This window comes from Arvicola amphibius, chromosome 4, assembly GCF_903992535.2.
Source record: "Arvicola amphibius chromosome 4, mArvAmp1.2, whole genome shotgun sequence".
Taxonomy (NCBI): domain Eukaryota; kingdom Metazoa; phylum Chordata; class Mammalia; order Rodentia; family Cricetidae; genus Arvicola; species Arvicola amphibius.
The window spans coordinates 5,853,787-5,873,183 of record NC_052050.1 but is presented as its reverse complement, the minus strand read 5'-3'; the positions used below and the strand labels follow the sequence as shown (position 1 = coordinate 5,873,183).

General features: G+C 49.4%; 1 protein-coding gene across 2 annotated transcripts in view; it reads left to right on the top strand.

Moving 5' to 3' along the window:
* Positions 1-19,397, top strand: part of Unk (unk zinc finger) — a 30,625-nt gene that overhangs the window by 6,750 nt on the left and 4,478 nt on the right. The window contains exons 2-13 of one of the 2 annotated variants that reach the window (XM_038326011.1): positions 10,139-10,348; positions 11,553-11,729; positions 11,875-12,005; positions 12,572-12,707; positions 13,265-13,382; positions 14,231-14,315; positions 15,495-15,637; positions 15,971-16,171; positions 16,813-16,878; positions 17,290-17,464; positions 18,402-18,503; positions 18,610-18,798. In XM_038326011.1, coding sequence (XP_038181939.1) covers positions 10,139-10,348; positions 11,553-11,729; positions 11,875-12,005; positions 12,572-12,707; positions 13,265-13,382; positions 14,231-14,315; positions 15,495-15,637; positions 15,971-16,171; positions 16,813-16,878; positions 17,290-17,464; positions 18,402-18,503; positions 18,610-18,798 — 1,733 coding nt within the window. The remainder of the gene's footprint in view (positions 1-10,138; positions 10,349-11,552; positions 11,730-11,874; positions 12,006-12,571; positions 12,708-13,264; positions 13,383-14,230; positions 14,316-15,494; positions 15,638-15,970; positions 16,172-16,812; positions 16,879-17,289; positions 17,465-18,401; positions 18,504-18,609; positions 18,799-19,397) is intronic. The other variant, XM_038326010.1, reaches the window with a different exon arrangement.

The window sequence follows — 19,397 nt, the reverse complement described above, 5'->3', positions numbered from 1 at the left end:
TGTAGCCCTGGTTTGCCTGGAATTTGCTATTTAGACCAGCCTGTGATGGAGGACTCTCATTAGTTAATAAAGAAACTGCCTTGGCTTTTCGATAGGGCAGGATTTAGATAGGTGGAGTAGACAGAACAGAATGCTGGGTAAGAGGGAAGTTAGTCAGATGCCTCAAGCAATCGCCGTGCCTCTCCTCTCTGGGACAGACAATGGAGCCAGCTGCCTGGTCAGACATGCTGAATCTTTCCCGGTAAGAAACCACTCGTGGTGTTACACGGATTATTAGATATGGGTTAGTCGAGATGTGAGTAAGAGGCTGAAACTAATGGGCCAGACAGTGTTTAAAAGAATACAGTTTGTGTGTTGTTATTTTGGGGCATAAGCTAGCTATGCAGGAGCCGGGCGGGATGAAAAGAAGGCTTGCTTGCATCCTCACTACAAGCCTGCCCTTGAATTTAGATCTCCTTTCCAGTGCTGGGATTAAAGGCATGCACTACCACATCTGCCCTGTAGGTGTTTTTTTAGACGGGAAATGCTCTATAATATAATCGTGTATATACAGGCATCACGTGAATTTAGAACTTCTTTCTTTTTTTCTTTTTCTTTTTTTTCTTTAAAACGGCGTTTCTCTGTGTAGCCTTGGCTGGTCTGGAAGTCACTCTGTAGAACAGGCTGTTCTCAAACTCACAGAGCTCTGTCTGCCTCCCGAGTGCTAGGTTTAAAGGCATTCATCACCACCGCAAACTGAACTTGTTTCTTTTTTTTTATTGTTGTACTTATGACTTTATATTTGTTTCATGTGTAGCTGTGGAGGTCCAGGGACAGTTTGTAAGAGTGGGTTTTCTCCTTCTGCCATGTGGGTTTTAGAGACTGAATTTAGGTTGTTAGGGCTGGCTGTGGGTGCCAGTTCTGAGCCACCTCCTCTACCTGGGATGCTTTCTTCAGCTTTATTCAGGAGCATGTCCAAGGGTGTAGCTTAGTTGGTAGAATGAGTGTTTAGCATGCATAAGAAGGACGGCAAACTTGTAGTCCTAGTACCGAGAAGGTAGGCAGGCAGATCAGAAGTTCAAGGTCATCCTGTCAGTTCAAGGCCAGCCTGGGTTAAGGAGACTGGAGAAAGAAAATTGTGTGAGAGTGGAGTCCATTAGCAGCTGCTTTGATAGAGAAGAAGGTGTGAGAGAGAATGGAGTTCTCAGCTGTTTTGAGACAGTTTTGTTAGTTGGTACATTACTGTTATGAATTTTACTGGATTTCATCTGATGGTGTTTGGAAAATTCAGGAAGTGAACATGTATTTAGGTCATTATTGCAAATTGCAGTAAAGCCAGACATACATTACTGGAGTGCAAGTTACAGAACGAGTTGCTTAGCGAATGAGCTAAATTGCCAGTAATCCTTTTTTGATCTCATTTACATGTTTATCAAATCAGATTAACTTCCTGCATTACAAAAGGTCTCACCAGACCCCATTAATAAGTGTTCATGGTGTTATACTATTTATTTAAAAAATTGCGGGAAGGAGAAACATCGTGTATTGGAAGAGGAGAGAGAAGGGGCAGAGACTGGTCCCTGGGGACAAGAGAGACAGAAAGAAAGAGAGATGGGAGATGGACAGGGCCCACCTTTTAAAAGGGAACAAAGAGAGTGTACCCAGGGGTGCTCTTTGTTCTGAGGACATATCCTGTCAGGACCCCAAGGGCAGGCCAGTACAGATGCCTGAATACTAACTTAAGGCCCACGCTGAGGCTAGACTCTTATGCTTGACACCTACTTGTCGTTTGCTATACCTAAAGTAATGATTGAAGTTCAGATCTGCTTAATGGTTAAGTTTTTTTGTTTTAATCCAGCTATGTTAGACACTAAAGAAGGCTTCCCCTCAGTCCATATGCTTCTGCTCTGACTGGTGATTTCTGTCATCCTACAAAGACTGACTTATTGGTGAGGGCAGCTGGACAACTCTGAGAGCAACAACTTAGAGCAATGCATCTTTGGCATACTCTGTAAGGAGCTTCTCTGGAGATAGCATCCCATGTAAGTGCAGAAAACAAGACACCCTCGTGGACCTACTACTTCCCGCTTCCAACACCCTGATGCCTGAAGGTGAGGTCTCCTTCTCATGTGTCTTAGAAGCCCTGTGCACACGTAGGTCACTAGAGCCCTGCAGCCTGAGCAGCACGCTGGCAGGCTTTTTTGCTAGACCTCTGCCTGCCTGGTATTTATTTGTGTTAGGAGTCACTAGATCAGAAGCTGGGAAAGCAGATTCTGTCTGCAGCTCCACTTGTGGAAGGAGGTGGGAGCAAAAGGCCTCTGGTTGCGTTTCTAAACTGGACAGTATTTTTTTTAATAATTAAAGTTTTGCTTTTGTTGTTGTTCTTTAATCCAACTGTGTTTGAGCCTGAAGAAGGCTTCCTTACTAGCCAAGTACACCTCCCATATTTTCATGTTGCAGCTATGGACAGTTATGGCTAATTCAAGTGTATTGCCCCCCCACCTCTTTCTTTTTGAGACAGATTCTCTCTACAAGTAGCCCTGGCAATCCTGGAACTCACTATGTAGACAGCTGGGCTGGAACTCACAGAAATCCCCCGCCTCTGCCTTTCCAGTGCTGGGATTAAAGGTGTGAGCCACCACGACTGGCCTCTGTCTTCCGTTTAAACATGGATGAATTTGGGACACACTGCTGTGTTATATGAAGGACAATACTGAATGCAAGTTTTTCTGCCATTCTTAGCTAATATATAAAGTTATATTGGCCTAATTATTAAAAAATGCTAAAAATTTCAGTTTGGTATCTTCTAGACATCCAGCATTCCATACCATAGCATATAGTCTATAAAGTCACCCTTGAGCTTCTTAAAATACCTGGCAGCAGAGACACCAGAAGAAACGTGGGTAAAACAGTGCATGGAATTCATTTTTGTCCAATGGGAATATTCAGAAATTACACAGCTGTGATGATACTTTTTTTTTTTTTTTTTTATTTGAGACAGAGTCTCTCTACTTAGTCCTGACTGTCCTGGATCTTACTGTATTCGCCAGACAGTCCTGGAACTCACAGAGATCTGCCTGCCTCTGCCCCCATATGCTGGGATTATATGCCTGGCAATACTTTTTTCTTCTTTGAAAAACTATCTTTATTTTTTAAAATCATCACATAATGTGTAAGGTATCATATAACTTTTTGTTTTTGCTGTTTTCTTTTGTTTTTGGATTTTTGAGACAGGGTTTCACTATGTAGCCCTGGCTATCCTGGAACTCGCTCTTTATACCAAGCTAGCCTTAAACTCAGAGATCTCCCTGCCAAATGCTGGGATTAAAGGCATGTGCCACCACTGTCCTGTTCGTTATAACATTTCCAACAAAGTGTGCTTTGTGGTTTTCCTTCCTTCCCATCTCCCCTGCCACACAGCCCCATTGTACACAACCTCCCTCCTTCATAGGCATTGTCCCAGCCAGCTTAGACTGGCCTCATGCTTGCTGTGCCTCCCCGACTGCTGAGATTGTAGGTGTGTACTACACGGCGTGGTTTACGTGGTCCTGGGCATCTAGCCACACCTTCACTCATACTACAGGAGCACGTGACCACTGAGGTATTTCTAGCCCAGTGATTGCATGTGATTTAGTATACTAGAAACTACCGATTGGAAACTTTAACGAGTTTAAACTGTGAACTTAACAGTTTTGTTTGTTTGTTTGTTTTGGTTTTTTGAGGCAGGGTTTCTTTGTGTAGTTTTGGAGCTTGTCCTGGAACTTGCTTTGTAAACCAGACTGTCCTTGAACTCATAGAGGTCCACCTGCCTCTGCATCCCAAGTGTTGGCATTAAAGGTGTACACCACCACAGCCCAGCTTTTTTTTTTTTTTTCAGATTTATTTATTTATTATGTATACAGTATTCTCAGTGCTCTGCCTGCAGGCCAGAAGAGGGCACCAGACCTCATTACAGATGGTTGTGAGCCACCATGTGGTTGCTGGGAATTGAACTCAGGACCTTTGGAAGAGCAGGTGGTGCTCTTAACCACTGAGCCATCTCTCCAGCCCCCAGCTTTTTTTTTTTTTTTTTTTTTAAGATTTATTTATTATGTATGCAGTGCTCATGTGTGTGCCTGCATGACAGAAGAGGGCACCAGATTTCATTATAGATGGTCATGAGCTACCATGGTTGCTGGGAACTGAACTCAGGACCTCTGGGAAAGCAGCCAGTTTTCTTTAACCTCTCAGCCATCTCTCCAGCCCCAAACTTTATAGTTTTAATAAAAATTGCTACCAAAGAGCATCTTTTGAGCATATGACTTGTTGCTGAGGTTCGGCAGCCTTCGGTTCAACATGGGAAGACTTATGATTTGCTGAAATCTCCCCAGTGCTCCTCCTCCCAGCCTTGCAGTGTCTTCATTTTTAGTATGTATCAGGTGAATGCCCCATGTGGGAAGACTGGAGAGCGGCTGGGCTAAGTAGGTTCTCACAGTTTATGTTGTCTGTAAAGTAAAGGGAAAAAGCCTATTTTCCCCAGTGGCTTTATGAAGTGAACTGCTTTTCCTTCCAAGGGTGGGAAAGAGATGGAGAGAGTGTCTGATGAAGAGTAAGAGCCCATTCTTCAATATCGAGATGCCTGTTAAGGTTTGCACCGGCATCTCAGGGCAGCCCATGTGTTCAGGCATTTAGGTTGGTCTACTGGCTGTTTCTGCATTCATTGTAGTAACCACAGCAAACTTTGTCAGCTCTATAAAACACCTCAATTCTCGCCCTTTTTCTTTGCCAGTGTGTAGAGTTTGACAACAGTGCCGAGAGCTGAGGAGAAAGAGAAGATGGAAAGGAGTCTAGCAAGTAAAAATGTCGTAGCATTCTGTGTGGTGACTTCCTGTTGGTGGCTCGGTTTATTTAGGAGATAAAGAAGATACTGAGGCCACTGGCAGTTTCATCATGTCCTAAGTAGAGGGGTGAACGAAATGTCCCGTTCAGTAAAGTGCTTATCTTCTAAGCATGAGGACCTGGGCATCCAGATTAAAAAGCTAGGCATGGCAGCACATGCCTGCAAGCCCAGCACTTGTGGAGACAGGAAGATCTGGCCAAATTGTTGAGCTCCGGTTCAGTGAGAGCCTCTGTCTTAACAAATAGGTGGAGTGCAATAGAGGAAGACCCCGCATCAGCCTCTGGCCTCCACACATGTGCACATCTACCCATGCACACATACACATGTAACTACAAAAATAAAGGAAAATTAAAACCAAGTGGGAAGTTTTTCTCCTCATTCTATGTAGTGGGTCACAGGTATGGATGACATGGTGGTATATATCTGTAATTCTGATTACTCGAACGCTGATATTTATAAAACATATGACACATAAATGAACTCAGTGAATTCTGTGTTCCATCCCCATGGTAGCTTAGTGTGTGGTTTCCCAAACTCAAAAAAGTTAAAAGTGACTTTCATCTCAAGCATTCCAGATGAGGTATACTCAGCCTGTAAAGGGAAGTGTGTCATGATTAACATGCACAACAGAATAAGAACTGTAAGAAATGCCTAGGGCGGCTCTGAGTGTGGCTTAGCGGTGGAGTACCATGTGCAAGGTTCCATCTCCAGCGTTTCCAGTGCAGGGGCACTAACAGGTAGTTAGGTGGAAAGCAAGGAAGACTTCACAGAAGTGGCATCCAAAGGATTCATTTCCATTTAGTCCAGCCTTTGTTGGTTTCCGCAGGTAAGGAGTGAGGCACGAGCAGACAGGGAAGTTTTCTTACCGCTAGCACTGCAGCTGTGGCCAGAGTGGTGAGGAGTCCGAGTTGAAAACCCACACTGGGATGGGTGGATGGGACTAGGAATGCCAGGCTGAGCAGTGGTGGCTGCTTATCCAGGTTTCAGGAAGATAACAAGTCCTATTAAAAAGTCCTGTGTATCTGACATGGGGCAGTAGGAATGGAAGTGTTGCCTCTGTCCTTACCTAAGGAATCCCTGTCAGGCAGGGCATGTGAGCCATCTGCATGTGGCACTGTAGACATTTCTGCCTCAGTCATGCAAGCTTCTACCCCAAGGAGCTTTTCGTGAGAGCCACTGTGCCCAAAGCTAGGGACCACGTATTAGCCTTCTCCCTGTCTCCTGTTTGCTCACCAAGATGCTGACACCAAACTTTTTGTTTTGCTTTATTGTTATTGAGACAATTAGAGTCTCACTACGTTGTCCTGGCTATCCTGGAATCTTCTATGTTGTAAAGGCTGGCTTCCAACTCAGAGAGAGCTACCTGCCTCTGCCTCCTGAGTGCTGGGATTAAGGGCATGGGCTGTCAAGCCTGGCTTCAAATGTTTTCTTTTAAGTGGATGATAGTAGCAGAACTCAAGAGGCAGAGGCAGGTGAGTTTAAGGCCAGCCTGGTCTACATAGTTAATTCCAGGACAACCAGAGCTACACAAAGAAACCCTGTCTCAAAAAACAACAACAACAAAAATGTTTTGGTTTTTTTGCTTGTTTCTGAGACAGGGTCTTTCTGTGTAGAACAAGCTGCCTCTGCCTGCGCCCAGTGGTGGGGTTAAAGGCTATACTACCATACCCTGTCAGACTTTCAGGAGCACCAACATTTATTTTGCAAATAAAAACACAGGATGTTATCTAGTGGTAACATGGTTTGTACCCATTATCCTAGCTACTTAGACAAGACAGAATAATTGCCTAAGCCCAGGACTTTGAGGCCAGCCTGGACAGCAACAACGAGACCTTGTCTGAAGAGAACATTGAAGTACAGGATACCAGCTAGATAGAATCACAGATACACAGTGTGTGGTTCTACAGTATCAGTGTGCCTCATGCCGTGTGCAGCCATACTTATTTATGCTAGGAAAGTACTCATTGTTTATCTGGAGCTCCAGCCTAATTAGGTGTTCGGATTTACTTTGCCGGGCCTTCGCACTCAAGACTGCACTTCCTCCCTTCCTCCTCACCTCATTTTCTACCTGCATCGCTCTCCTAGTGGACCCAACAAATAGGAAGAATGTCTTTTTCTTGAAGGTTTCGCCTAGTAGCTTAGAGCATGGGTGCCCCAACTTAGTGCCAGGGATTGATACCTGAATATAGCCAAGCATGCACAGGTTGTTTGTCTAGCCAGACAGACAAATGGAAAGAAACAGAACTTCTGTTTAAGTGCCAGAGGAGCCAAGAGAGCAGATCATAGGGGCCTTTCAGTTTTATCTCCGGTATCTTAGATGTACTTGGGACCCAGAGCTGATACCTCTGCCACCTGTGGGTTTGCCTGCTACGCTCACTTCTTTAGGCTCTCGGTTGCTCCTATAGAGGCACTTGGCACTCATGGAACCAGATTACAATCATACTGTTAATTTTCTTCAGAATGTTTAATCTGCCAGCACCTTCTTCCAGTCTGGGTCAGGGTCCTTCTTGGTACCTAAGATACCCAGAGCAGAGCCCCTTACATTTCCTTCCATCAGTCTCTCCTATTCTTTTGTTTTGAGGAAGAGTTTTTCTGTTTAACCGTCCTGGAACTCTGTAGACCAGGCTGGCCTCAAACTCAGAGATCTGCTTGCCTCTGGCGTGCACCACCACCATCCGGCAGTCCCATCTATTCTTGTGTATCTCCCATGAAAACATGAGCAGGACAAACAGTGTCCTCATTGCTTGGCCCTGTGTCTGTACCCAGATGTGCTGGGTTTAACGGGTGCTGCCTGACTCCAGACACTTCTGTTTGATCCCGTCCCCGGTCCTGCCCACCCAGCCTGCTCTTTATTGGACTGCTTAGGCCTCAGGGATCTGGGCAGAAGTCCTATGACTATGCGTTCCAGATCTAAGCTCTGTCTGAGCCCAGTCAGCAGCTGGTTCAAATCTGCTGCTTCTGCCTCACTTAGGTATACAACATTGCGCATGATGTCCTCAGCATCTCCTTACCTCTCAGCCCATTGGTTGCTCGTATTGTTGGCTTGAGAAAATACCTGAAGAAATTGGCCTGCCCAGTGGTCTTGAAGATAGCAGGACTTGCTGACCTGTTTGATTCCTGGAACCTATGTAAAGGTGGAAGGAGAAAACCAACTCCACAAAGCTGTCCTCTGACCTCCACATGTGTGCTGTGGCATATGCACCCTTTCCCACCACCTACACATACATATATATGCAGTGAAATATTTAAGGAAGGGCCAGAGAGGTGGCTCATTAGTTAAGAGCACTGACTGTTCTTCCTGAGTTCAATTCCAAGCAACCACACAGTGGCTCACAACCATCTGTAATAGGATCTGATGCCCTCTTCTGGCCTGCAGGGTTACATGCAGAGGGAGCACTCATAAAGAAAAAAAGTACATTAAAAAACATTTAAAGAAAACTGCAGGGGGCTGGAGAGGCGATGGTTCAGTGGTTAAGAGCACTGCCTGCTCTTCCAGAAGACCTGGGTTCAGTTCCCAGCACCTACATGGCAGCTCACAACTGTCTGTAACCCCAGTTCCAGGGGATCTGACACCTTCACACCAATGCACATAAAATAAAGTTAAATAAATTATTTTTTTAATAAAACTGCAGGGGCTGGAGAAATGGCTCAGAGGTTAAGAGCACTGACTGCTCTTCCAGAGGTCTTGAGTTCAATTCCCATCAACCACATGGTGGTTCATAGCCATCTATAATGAGATCTGGTGCCCTCTTCTGGCATGCAAGCATACATGGAAGGAATGTTGTATACATAATAAATAAATAAATCTTAAAAAAAGAAAAGAAAACTGCACTGATTGCCCATTCAACAGTCTCCACCCCAGCCTAGGAGAACCTTAGGTTGGATTAAGGTAGTGAAGAATACAAATCGATGGGGTATGTTTTGTCAGGGTAAGATGGCTTGAAACCCTCCACCTGGTGGAGTATTTTTGGATATCTTGGCTATTGTATGAGGGTAGAGGGGCGAGACACCAGTATTTGAATAGCCTCAGCTGTTGCAGGTCCTATGTGAGACAACTGGGCACAGTCCAGTCTAAGAGGGAGGGCATCTTCAGAATCTCTGTGTGAGCTCCTTCCCAAATATTCCTGCAGGTAACACTAAAGACATCTCAAGGACAGTTATAATGATATTCATGTTTTAGTAAATAAAGCTTGCCTGAAGATCAAAAGATAAAACTACGATACTAGAGGCCAGGCAGTGATGTCACACACCTTTAATCCCAGGATTTGGGAGACAGAGGCAGATGGATCCCTGTGAGTTCAAAGCTGCCCTGGGCTACACAAGATCAATGCAGAATCAGATCCGGGTGGTTGTGACTTACCTTTAATCTCAGTTTTAGGGAGTCACATACTTTTAATCCCAGCACTAGAGGGGAATATAAAATGGGAGGAGACAGGCTCAGGGCTCAGTCTATAGTCACCCAGCCTTGGTAGAGGAAAGACTTCTCTAGTGGCTTGGCTGTTTTTCTTTTCTTTTTTAATTAATTTATTTATTATGTATGCAATATTCCGTCTGTGTTCATGTCTGCAGAAGAGGGCACCAGACCTCTTTACAGATGGTTATGAGCCACCATGTGGTTGCCGGGAATTGAACTCAGGACCTTTGGAAGAGCAGGCAGTGCTCTTAACCACTGAGCCATCTCTCCAGCCCCTGCTGTTTTGCTTTTCTAATCTTCAGCTTAAACCCCAGTATCTGTCTCTGGGTTTTTATTATTTGTGCCACAGACAGTGATCAGAGTTAGTCCAGAGGGCACTTTACCAACAGGCACCAAAGCAGTAAGCAGTGTCAACCCTAAGTGTCTCCATGTTTCTTCCCTCAACCCACAGTGCCAGCTTGGTTCCTGGTATAGGGGTGGTCTTTGGGGGTGGGTCGGTGTATGTGGGCATCAAGGAACCACAGACTCCCGGGGAGGCTGCTTATATTCTTGTGAATAGCCCTTTTCCCTATGATTAGTGGCTTGGCCTGGGAAACCTCAGATGGCTCAGCCAAGCTGCCGCTGAACACAACTGGCCTCTACCACACACAGCGTTCGTGTGGCCTGTGGCTGCTGCTTTTCATGCTAGTGTGGAGTGTAGTTGTTAGGACATATCTAAAAGCCAAAGTCCATCCTCAGCCCTGGACCGCTCCTGTCCCAGTGGGACTGGCACTCCAGAACAGGGCCCTCGGGGCTTGGTGGCTTTTTGCTGGAAAGCAAGGAGCTTCACTGCTCCGGCCCACCCCTCATAAACTGTCTCTCTGCAGGTACCTGAAGGAGTTCCGCACAGAGCAGTGTCCACTCTTCGTGCAACACAAATGCACACAGCACCGGCCCTACACCTGTTTCCACTGGCACTTCGTGAACCAGCGGCGCCGCCGTTCCATCCGCCGTCGGGACGGCACCTTTAACTATAGTCCAGATGTCTACTGCACCAAGTACGACGAGGCCACAGGCCTCTGCCCAGAGGGTGACGAGTGAGTGCCCTGCCAGCTCTCCTTCTGGGTCAGATGCCCTCAGAATAAGCGTGGTACATGCCAGGCAGCTAGCCTACAAAATAGGTCAAAGTTGGGCTCACCCTTGCCCTGAGTTAAAGGGACAGCAATAAATGGGAATGGCTTTCATTTGCTTTGCCTATTACATGAAAACAAAAAATTAGCCTTTCTTCCACTAAATCCCACAAGACCACATTTGAACCAAGATGATGCCCTGGGTTTGTTTCTGGTCTTCCATGTCTTGTCTCTACCTGTTGTGCTGTCCTGCACAGTCCGCACTGCCGTGGCAGCTTAGAAAAAGAGCCTCTCTAGTGTCCCTGTTTGCTGACCGTTGTTGTTTGAGACAGGGTCTCATAACAAAACCCTGGGTGCTCTGGAACTGACTCTGTAGACCAGGCTGGCTTCAAATTCACAGAGACCAACTGCCTCTGCCTCCTAGGGAGGGGCTTGGTTTAAAGGCATATGCCATGCCAGGCGGTGGTGGTACACGCCTTTAATCCCAGCACTTGAGAGGCAGAGACAGGCAGATCTGTATGAGTTTGAGGCCAGCCTGGTCTGCAGAGCAAGTTCCAAGACAGGCCCCAAAGCTACATTGAAACCCTGTCTCAAAACGAAAACAAACAAACAAACAAAAAACAAAGAGGCGTGTGCCATGACATTAGCTCATTTGCTAATTTTAAGTGTCTGTTGAGGAATTGAGTCTATCATATAAAGCAAGTGAGGTGGCAAAGCCCGAGACATTACTCAGAGGGACCATCGATGGCCTTGTTGCTGGGAAGCGCTTCTGGGTTCTGTACTACAGCATTCTGAGCTTTTCCTACGGTGGCCGACCTTTTTCACAGATTCGAGACTGGCTGATCTCCTCCTCGCAAGCCTATTAAAGCTTGTATCCTATAAAAACGTGTGCAAGTTTCGAGGGGTTGATTCTTGGAAGCCCCTGAGTTGGGTAGCATTTATTATCCAAACATCTGTTCATCCAGAAGTGTGTCCCCTGAAGCAGCTGTAGGCAGCTGCTTGGGGTACCAAACCCTTCAGATTCCAGCATTTACGCGCAGAGCCATCCTGGCCAAAGAGTTCATCATTGTCTTCCCAGTCTTCCTCCACTGCGCCCTCTGGATCGTGGTGGCAGCCCTTCAGCAGTGGCCTTGGGAGGCAGAGTTGACTGACTTCCCCTGCTGTGTTCCAGGTGCCCATTCCTGCACAGGACCACAGGGGACACCGAGCGCAGGTACCACCTTCGCTACTACAAAACTGGAATCTGCATCCATGAAACAGACTCAAAAGGCAACTGCACCAAAAATGGCCTGCACTGCGCTTTTGCCCACGGCCCACATGACCTCCGCTCCCCTGTTTATGACATCAGGTAGGCCGATGCTGGGCCGAGGGGACGGGCAGGCAAGGAGATCAGCCACTGTTGCTGCTGACTTCAACAAGATAGGAGGTTGATGACACTGTTTCCCATTCTCTCATTCCCCTTCCCACCTCTCCGTCCTTTCCTTTTCTCCCAGGGAGCTCCAAGCCATGGAGGCCTTACAGAATGGCCAGACTACAGTAGAGGGCAGCATAGAAGGCCAGTCAGCTGGGGCTGCAAGTCATGCCATGATAGAAAAAATCCTCAGTGAGGAACCTCGGTGGCAAGGTATAGGCAGCCTCAGGTGGCGATTGCACTCCCCTCTCCATAGCTACCCAATGACTTGGCTTGAAACCACCACTTCTGTTAGGAGAAATCTAGCCCTTTCATCTCATCTGGAAACTTTAAGTATTTATGTGTATAAGTGTTTGTCTGACTATTTTTGTGCACTGTGTGTGTGCTTTATGGATGGTTGTGACCCAACTCACTGTGAACGGAACCCAGTCCTACAAGAACAACAAGTGCTCTTAACCACTGAGCCATTTCTTTAGCTCACCTCACCCCTTCATCCCATGTTAAACTTATATTCAGAAGGCATTATAAGGGAGCTTCCAGACAGACGGAATTCCCAAGATTCCCTTGGGCTTTCACATATATACCCTCATCCATGCTTTTTCCCTCCTGTTGCATACCTGGCCTATAAAGACATGGCCCCGTTCATGTCTTGCATGAGAACCTTAGCTCAGGGACCCTTCTTCCCAGTAGCTATTCCCTGCGCTCTACTCTGCTGTTGTTGTGGGGGCTTTGACTCCATTCCCTGATCCCTGCCCTCTGCCCTCTGGCCTTTTGTGCAGAGACTGCTTATGTCCTGGGGAACTATAAGACAGAGCCATGCAAGAAGCCTCCACGACTGTGTCGCCAGGGCTATGCCTGTCCCTACTACCACAACAGCAAGGACCGGCGGCGGAGTCCCCGGAAGCACAAATACAGGTTCTTTGGTCCCAAGAGGCTGCCATGGGAGGGGGAGAGGCGAGGAAGGGTTTGTGACTGAGACCGCTGCCTCCATGGTTCTCAGGGTGGTGGGAAGGCAAGCCTTGGGGGCTGCCGGGCCCAGTTAGAAAGTGGGGGCTGTGGAGGAGACTGGTGGGAGCCCTGTCCAGTTCTTGCATGAGGCCCATCCATTCCTGAGTTTTTAGGGTGTGAGCCCATGTGACTTGTGTGTGGCTGTGGCCTGACTCTGGGCTGTCAGAGGTTCAGTGCCTGGCGGAAGGGGCAAAACTGTGTCTTCTTTGGTGATGTGGCCAGCAGGGCCAGAGGAACAGCCTGGCCCTAGTGAGACCCTTCCTCTATAGGGTCTTCCCATTTCTGCACCTGAACTTGTGAGACAGGGAGGCCAGAGAGGCCCCCCCCCCGCACAAGGACCCCGGTGGTGTTGTGAGACGGGGAGACCAGACAGCCCCCCCCCCTGCACAAGGACCCAGGTGGCATTGTGCAGGTCCCAGTCTCGTCCTCTCTTGCCCCTGTCTGATCCCTTCTCGTTGGACCAGGTCATCTCCATGTCCAAACGTCAAACACGGGGACGAGTGGGGAGACCCTGGCAAGTGTGAGAATGGGGACGCCTGCCAGTATTGCCACACCCGCACAGAGCAGCAGTTCCACCCGGAGGTAGGCTGTGGGGAGAGGCAGGAGTGACTTACCATCTCGGCTTTGGAGCACTAGGAGACAGGCAAGAATGGGGGCAGGTAGTGGCTCTATTCCAGGAGAGGGATTTGTAGGTAGTGTCTCAGTGTGTAGCCATTCTGGTTCTGAGCCCGCCCTCCCTCTGCTTCCAGTTCAATTCCTAGCCCACCCAGCCGAGAAGGCACGGATAGGACCTAATAGTCTGGCCGTTCTGGACTTTACACTACTTGTGGTACTTACACCCCGCGGAGCATGGCAGATCAGAGCCCAAGGGACAGGGACAGCAGCCTCCCTGGTGTGCTTCTCCCTCCACAGTGGGGTCTGTGGAAGCCAGGGCACAGCGACGTAAAGACAGCCTATGTGACTGTAGACATCACAGGCAGCAGTTAGACCCAGTAGAGAGCACAAGTCCAGGTTCTCTGAGGGGCGTTTTGAAGGTGACTTTGTGCTTCCTGGGATCTTGGCTCAGTACGAGGAGGCATATTCATGGGTGTCACCCCAGTTCCCTTGTGATGGCTGCTGGGACCTTTGACTCCAGGAGGAGGGTGTTGATTGATGGTGTAGGCTGCCCCGAGAGTTGAGCAGATTGGTCAGGAGAAGCTTGGTGGACGGTGTGTGCCTGCCACCCCAGCACGAGACAGTGAGGCAGGACAGTTAGGAGCCGAAGGCAAGCATAGGCTGTCTATCAGTATCCTGTCCCTAGAAAAGGACGCTTGTAGAGACGTAGGGAACTAGGAAGGGAGAAAGAGGAGAGGAATTCCAGGCTAGCCCTGCCTCAATGAAAGTGTCTAACTGTGGTTGAACTTGTCTTGTTTCTGCCCTGCCCCCTCCAGATCTACAAATCCACTAAGTGCAACGATATGCAGCAGTCGGGTAGCTGTCCCCGAGGACCTTTCTGCGCCTTTGCCCACATAGAACGTATGTACGACGTTCCATGGTCGGGGCAGTTCCCTGTCTTCCTGTTCTCCCCTAACCTCTTCGAGGTTCAGGCCTGGGGGCATCCCCACTGGAAGTTACAGTCACCTCGCCACTCTGGAACTGACCTTGACGCCATGGTACAGCCTCAAGGAGCCTGAGATAGACTCAGAGGTCCATGCCCTGCTGGGCACTGAGTCCCAGGCAACACTGAGGCACCAAATGTTAAAAGCAACTTGACTGATCCCAGCCAGCCACCCCGTGTCAGCTCTTCCCTGCTGAGCCCTGCTTGGTTCACTAGAGCAGAGCCCTCTGTCAGAGTATAAGGTGGCTTCCATAGGTCACTAAAGTTTTGGGTAACATAAATAGAGAGAGATGGACAGGTTAAATTAATTTCAATGTTTTTACTAAGTCCAACGTAAAATGATAGCATAGCTGGGTGTGGTGGTGCACACCTTTAATACCAGCCCTCAGGAGCAGATGCAAGGCCAGCGCGGTCTACAATAGTGAGTTCCAGGGCTATGTACAAAGCCCCTGCCTCAAAATAAATACATAAAATATTTTATAAGTAACTAATTTAAAAAGTATCAATCTGTTTACCATTTTTGTGCCGAGGCTTAGAGAACCCCTAATCATTGTAACCTCTACATCCATTTCAGGTTAAGTCAGCTCATTAAGTGCATCAGGTGGCTTGTTGCTGCAGCACGAAACAGCTCCACGCTCTGTTCCCGTGGGGGCTGGGTTGTTGCCTGTCTTTCTGCAGATCAGGGCTCCGCTTCCCCTCACTCTAGGCTCAGCTCTGTCTTTGAATGAGAGAATAAACAGAGCTCTGGGAGGGGAAACATGGAGGGCACAGGGAGCTGGAGCTGTCAGCACTGGGACCACCCAGTTGCCACAGAGAGGGGCTAAACAAAATGGGTTTGGAATGAGCTCTTCTGCCTCCTATCTTATCTTAGGAGACTTGGCTGACCTTTCTGAACCTCCGTTTCCTTTTCTGTGTAGTGAAGCCTGTCATGTGACTTGTGCCTTCAGTTAACTGTAGAAGGTGCAGTGCCAGTGGAAACAGTAACTTAATTCCCCGTGGTGGCAGGGCCATGTATGGCCTCCTTTAGAAGATATGCAGGTATAATTTACAGAGACAGACCTCAACTTCGCACCTGCTGACCCTACCCTTTCTTGCAGCGCCACCTTTAAATGATGACATGCAGCCTTCCTCAGCTGTATCCAGCCCCACCCAGCCAGGTCCTGTTCTGTACATGCCGTCTGCTGCCGGAGACTCGGTCCCTGTGAGCCCCTCCAGCCCGCATGCCCCTGACCTCAGCGCCGTACGTGCCTGTCCTGGGAAGTGGGTGGGCACCTTGCCTGCCCAGGAGCAAGCTCCTGCCTCTCCTCTGCCCCAGGAGCTTGAGGCCCTGGTATTTGTTCTGGGGCTGAGGGCAGGGAGGAGGGGATGCATCTTTAGAGCCAGTAGTGATCAGCCTGGGCAGGGCTGGGATAAGCCTGTCACTACTGTCTGTCAAATCCCTTATGAGGCTTAGGGGTCCTTGAGTGCTTATTGTTGCTCATTGACCACAGCCCTTTGAAGCAGGACTGGAGGGTGGCCATTCCCCTGTCCACACTGTACCTATTGCCCACCGCCCATCTGTCCCCTTCTGCAGCTCCTCTGTAGGAACAGTGGCCTGGGCAGCCCATCTCACCTCTGCAGCTCCCCACCAGGCCCTAGCAGGAAGGCTTCAAACCTGGAGGGCCTGGTCTTCCCTGGGGAGTCCAGCCTTGCCCCTGGCAGCTATAAGAAAGCTCCTGGCTTCGAGAGGGAGGACCAGATGGGAGCAGAGTACCTGAAGAATCTCAAGTGCCAGGTAAAGGGTGCAGGGGCAGCAGAGGACACTGAGATTGGCCTTTTGCATGGGGGCAGAGCAACCTAGAGGTGAGGCCTGGCTCACTGGTGGGAAAGACACCAAGAGCTAGAACCTTTTGAGCATCTTCAGGATTGGGCAGAGAGTGGTATCATCCCACTTCACTGCTGAGGAGGCTGCACAGACCCCTTGCACCCCAGAGCTGTTTCTCGTGTTTCCTTTATAAACCTGTATTCACTCTGCAAAAGGCCACACAGCTTCCCCAGAGCCATTGAGCCAGTCAGTAGGTAAAAGATGTCCCCTTTCTCTCCCAACTGTGATGTCTGATGAGATGACAGGGCCTGGGGGACCGGAAGAGAGGACTCCCTAATAGCAGAAGGCAAACCTAGGCTTGTCCAGACGTTAGTCACCTAGGAGGACAGAAGCCTGCCTGTTCAGGGTAGGAGGGCAGAGGAGGTGACGGGGAGAGGATATAGAAGAGAGAGAAACCTGGGAAGAGGAAAAGGGTTTTGTATGGTGGGTGACAGCTGCCCCCTCCCCTGTATCTGCAGCCTCAGTGGGCCTAGCAGGGCCAGATGGGCACTAGGTTTGGATCTGCCCGGTACCCCACAATCACTTCCTGCTCCCTCATTTTTCTCTCTTAGGCTAAACTAAAACCCCATTCGCTAGAGCCCAGGAGTCAAGAGCAGCCTCTGCTTCAACCCAAACAGGTACCCAGCTCCTGGCTCCCGTCTCTGCTTCTGGTATCACTGGACAGGACAGGCCCAGAGCCCCAGCAGGTTTCACCGAAGTAGGGTACCAATTCCTCCACAAACTAAGGAAGGACTCAGTCGGACCCAGCCCCAAGTCCAGAGAGGGTGGGGGTCAGGCCCTGGGCTCATTTCCTCCTAGACTTACCATTCACCAGCAGTGATTAGGGAACATCTCTGTCAGCCCTGCAAGGGTAAGTAGCCAATGGCTTCTGTGTTTTACTGTCCACTTACTGCCACTCAGGAAGGTGGGCCTGGGACAGCCAGCCAGGCCTGTAAGGTACTGGCTGCTCTGGCCCACCTGCCTTGTGCTAGCTCGGCCACAGCTTCTGTAGGCAAGCGCCCCATTGCCTCTCCTCACTCTCGTTGCAGGACGTGCTGGGCATCCTCCCTGTGGGCAGCCCCCTGACCTCAAGCATCTCTTCCAGTATTACCTCCAGCTTGGCAGCCACTCCCCCCAGCCCTGCAGGCACCAGCAGCGCCCCTGGCATGAATGCAAATGCTCTGCCCTTCTACCCCACCAGCGACACGGTAGAGTCGGTCATAGGTAACTAGGCAGGGTTTGTTTGCAAGCCTGGGCCTGGATCTGGAGTCAGAGACACAAGGTGTCTGAAGTGAGACCTGGATGAGCACCACAGACTTTAGACATGGGAGAGTCAGCGTAGACGCTCTGGGTCCTCTGAGTTCAACATGGAACCTTTTGTGACAGTCACGCCACGCAGCCCGAGGTGGCTCAGTAGGCCTCCTTGGGAATGTCTTGTACATTTGTCCTCAGAGTGCTGGCAGTTAGACGCTGGTGCTGCGGACTGGGTGTGCTCAGGTGCAGCATGAGTACTTAGCATGGGTAAGGTCCTGGGTTTGGTCCTCAGCACCAAGAGGAAGAAGTCAGGCCCCTTTCCATCATTACTTATGTTGCCCGCTTTGTGCCAGGCCCCATGCCAGGCACTGGGGAATAAGGTGATAGTGTGCTGCTCCTGCCTTCTGGGAGAGAAACTGTACCTCCTACCAGGCCAGTTCAGCAGGGTGTTTGTCAGGCACCTACTGTACATTGCCATCAAAGGCCCAGAGCTGCTAGTCCCCAGTAACTTGGGGTGAAACACAAGGAGGCTATACCACACACCTCTGTCAGTTGAAGCTGCAACCTTGAAGTCAAAATCATTTTTTCTTCTTGAGATGAATCTTGCTATATATAGCCCAGGCTGGTCTTGAACTTAGTCCTCCTGCCTCAGCTTTCTGAAGGCAGGGATTACTGACATGCCACACCACAACGTACTGGGTTGGGCCTTGATTCCTCTTGGAGTATCAAAGAAGGCTTCATAAAGAAGCAGCACTTGGGCCAGACTTGGCAGGTGTCACCATGTTTGGTGTGGGCAGAATTGCTGAGCAGAGAAACAGCAAAGGCAGTAAATGAGATGCTCAGGATCAGGAAGCCTGGAGCCAAGGGCATGTTTCTTGGGAGCCCACACTCCGTTCTCTATCCCTAGAGTCTGCCTTGGATGACCTGGACCTAAATGAGTTTGGAGTAGCAGCCCTGGAGAAGACTTTTGATAGCAGCACAATACCCCACCCCAGCAACATCACCATCGGTACTGGGCAGGGGTGGGCCGGGAAGGCCTGGGGGGCTTGGGGCTTCACCTGTACCCACATGGCTTGCCTGGTCCTCATGCAGTCCACCCTTTGGGTCTCTTACAGGTGGCAGTCTGGTGCAGAGTTCTGCACCTGTGAACATCCCCGGCTCCTTAGGCAGCTCAGCCTCCTTCCACTCTGCTTCTCCGTCCCCTCCGGTCAGCCTCTCCTCACATTTCCTGCAGCAGCCTCAGAGCCACTTGAGTCAGTCAGAAAACACATTTTTGGGGACCTCAGCATCACATGGATCTTTAGGTAAGAAAGGGACTGGATAAGAACCTAGTGCCTTGTAGCAAATCCCCTTGTCTGCTTCCTGTGGCACTTTAACCCAGCTGTAGGTGAGAGCTAGGGCTTCAGGTAGACATGTTCTCTGATGCCTACACGTTGGACAAGTGGTTGGAAGCCATGCTGCTGCCTCAGCTCCCTGTGCTGCGGAATGGGTGCTGTGGTTGTGAAGAGGAAGGGACGTGCCCAGGCATCTAAGGTGAAGGCCTGGTCTTCAGTGCAGTTTTGCCTGATCATACTAGTGTGGCTTAGTGAGCACCTAGCATGTATCAGACTCTGGGTCTGATCCCCAGGGCCACACACACAACCATTTTATCCATTCACCCAGACCTGGCAGTCACATCATCAAAGATCACCAAAGAGCAAAGGGAACAGTTAGACAGGCCCACCCAGTCTCAAGCGTTCCCCTCCTGGCACGGAGAGGCATCAGGGACCCATATCTAGCCCAGGCTGCTCTTTGCCCCGCCCAGCCTTAGAACAGAGGGGATCTGCATGATCTCCAGGTTCAGTAGTGAGACGTGCAGTAGGGAACCTACAGGCTGGGCCACCACACCCAAGCACCTTGGCTC